This window comes from Lissotriton helveticus, chromosome 7 (assembly GCF_964261635.1).
Source record: "Lissotriton helveticus chromosome 7, aLisHel1.1, whole genome shotgun sequence".
NCBI lineage: Eukaryota > Metazoa > Chordata > Amphibia > Caudata > Salamandridae > Lissotriton > Lissotriton helveticus.
The window spans coordinates 1,871,611,282-1,871,613,543 of NC_136068.1; the positions used below are offsets into that span (position 1 = coordinate 1,871,611,282).

General features: G+C 37.0%; 1 protein-coding gene across 1 annotated transcript; it reads left to right on the top strand.

The window, feature by feature from the left end:
• The first annotated feature begins 693 nt into the window (after positions 1-693).
• Positions 694-1,674, top strand: LOC144769818 (olfactory receptor 1G1-like). The gene has a single exon (XM_078654005.1). The coding sequence runs from the start codon at positions 694-696 to the stop codon at positions 1,672-1,674; it is 981 nt and encodes a 326-aa protein (XP_078510131.1).
• The last annotated feature ends 588 nt before the right edge of the window (positions 1,675-2,262 follow it).

Consider the following 2,262-nt stretch of genomic DNA (forward strand, 5'->3'; position numbering starts at 1 on the left):
TTCTTTTTGCATTGTTGTCCCCGCCGACTTTCGCCATGTCTTGCAGATTGCCCCATACATGGTTGCCAGTAACTGTACGCAGAACAAATGTCCATCATCATTTAGAAGCCAGGACGCTGCCAGTGTGGTAAGTAGGAGTGCCGCCACTTTAGGGCAGAGCTCTTGCTCCACCAAACTTAATCAGGCTTTGTGTTTTATTGAAAAGACATTTGTTTTAGAGTTGTATATAGCTCTAACTGTTTGAATACAGACTGGTATTAAAGGAAGTACTAGAGACTGCAGATTATTTAATTATTGAACAGAGATGAAAGGATGCACTGCATAAGTTACTGATTGTTCTGATTCATTGAAGGAAACATTTCTACTTACTCTAGCAATCAGTACTTAAATGTCATATGTAACTGTTAGTGTAAATACAACATTTTCCTGTTGACCTCTGGTTGAAGAATGCTAACTGCTGTACCCTGTGGCACATTCAGTGATTCAGGTATAAGAAGAAACCATGTAAAAAAAAGTGCAATTACAATCAAGATTAGAGGAGACCAATCAATAGTATACATGTTAGAATAGTAATTCTGTGCTCACAATGTTTCATTTGTTAATGGCAAGTATTAATCAATCAAATCAATTAACTTCACATAATTTTATCCACAGATTATCTTTAATTTCTATCATTGCTGCATTTCGGGATCAATGAATAAAGAAAATCTGAGCTCAACTGAATATTTTTTAATCGTTGGATTTTCGGATATTCCGCAGTTGCAAATTCCACTTTTTGTTGCATTTTTAATAGTTTATCTGTTAACTTTAGCAGGAAATCTTCTTATCCTGACAACAATTTACTTAAACGCACATCTGCAGACACCTATGTACTTCTTCCTGACACATTTGTCCTTCCTTGATATTTGTTACGTTTCAGTCCTTTTTCCAAAGTTGCTGGCCCACTTCTTTCTGGAGGGCACATTGGTGTCATTTACTGAATGTCTAGTACAGCTGTTTTTTTTCCTAGACATGGTAACAGTTGAAGTCCTTCTCCTCACAGTCATGGCTTATGATCGGTATGTCGCTATCTGCAATCCTCTGCGATACATGACCATCATGAACAAGGCTGTGTGCATGTGGTTGGCTGCTGGAAGCTGGGGTGTTGGGCTTCTAAATGCAGCTCCACATATTGTGCTTTTGACCAAGCTGTCTTTCTGCAAATCCCACACAATTACCCACTTTTTTTGTGATCTGATTGCCTTGTTGAAGATTTCTTGCAGTGACATTTTCAACAATGAGAGACTCATTTACATCTGTGGAGCTGTAATAGGAATGATGTCATTCATTTTAATCATCATATCTTATATTAAAGTTGCTGCTTCAATTATGAAAATCAAATCCAAGAGTGGGAAGGAGAAGGCCTTCTCCACATGTGCCTCCCACCTCACTGTGGTTGTTTTATTGTATGCATCGCTCTGTTCTTTGTACATGCGGCCGATATCCACATATTCAAATAAGGAAAGCAAAATAATGTCTATGTCCTATGTAGCTGTTACTCCACTGTGTAACCCAATTATATACTGTTTGAAAAATACAGAGTTTAAAAAGGCTCTAAGCAAATCAAAGAAAGCAAACGTAATGTATGATACTGCAAGCAGGCTGCATAATGATAAAGGTGCCAAACCAATTTAGAAGACAGTATTTTTCCAAACTATTATTGTACTACAATTACATTCACTGATGTATTGATCGGGAACTGCTTGTGATGTCCTTCCAAAATTCAATCTAGTTGCTAATGTTTTAGATGAATGCTATTTTAAAAAAAATATTTCCAAACAAACACCCATTTAATTATAGTATTTTTTCCAAAATAGGAATGCTTTCAGAAATGTTAATAAAAGCAGCATATTTACATTAAAACCTGATTTTATATTTTAGTGTCTCAGCAAATTAACATTTTACAAAGTAATGGGCATATCATCAAAGGCATTATCTCTGCTTTTTTGGCTTTAAAAGCGAGAAAAGCGGAGATAATGTTTTCGCCCACTCAACAAGAGGGTGCTAACATGCATATTCACATGTTAGCACCCTTTTTCTCCTATGCCTCCCTTTGCATCTCTAATGAGATGCAATGTGGACGTTCCGTCGCAAAATAACTGGAGAAATGTCGCTTACCGACATTTCTCCAATTATCAATGGGCACGCTAACAAGCATAGTGAAGTAGCGCTAATCGCGGTTATCGCTACTTTCCTTACACCTGCTTTTAGTTTGACTTAGCC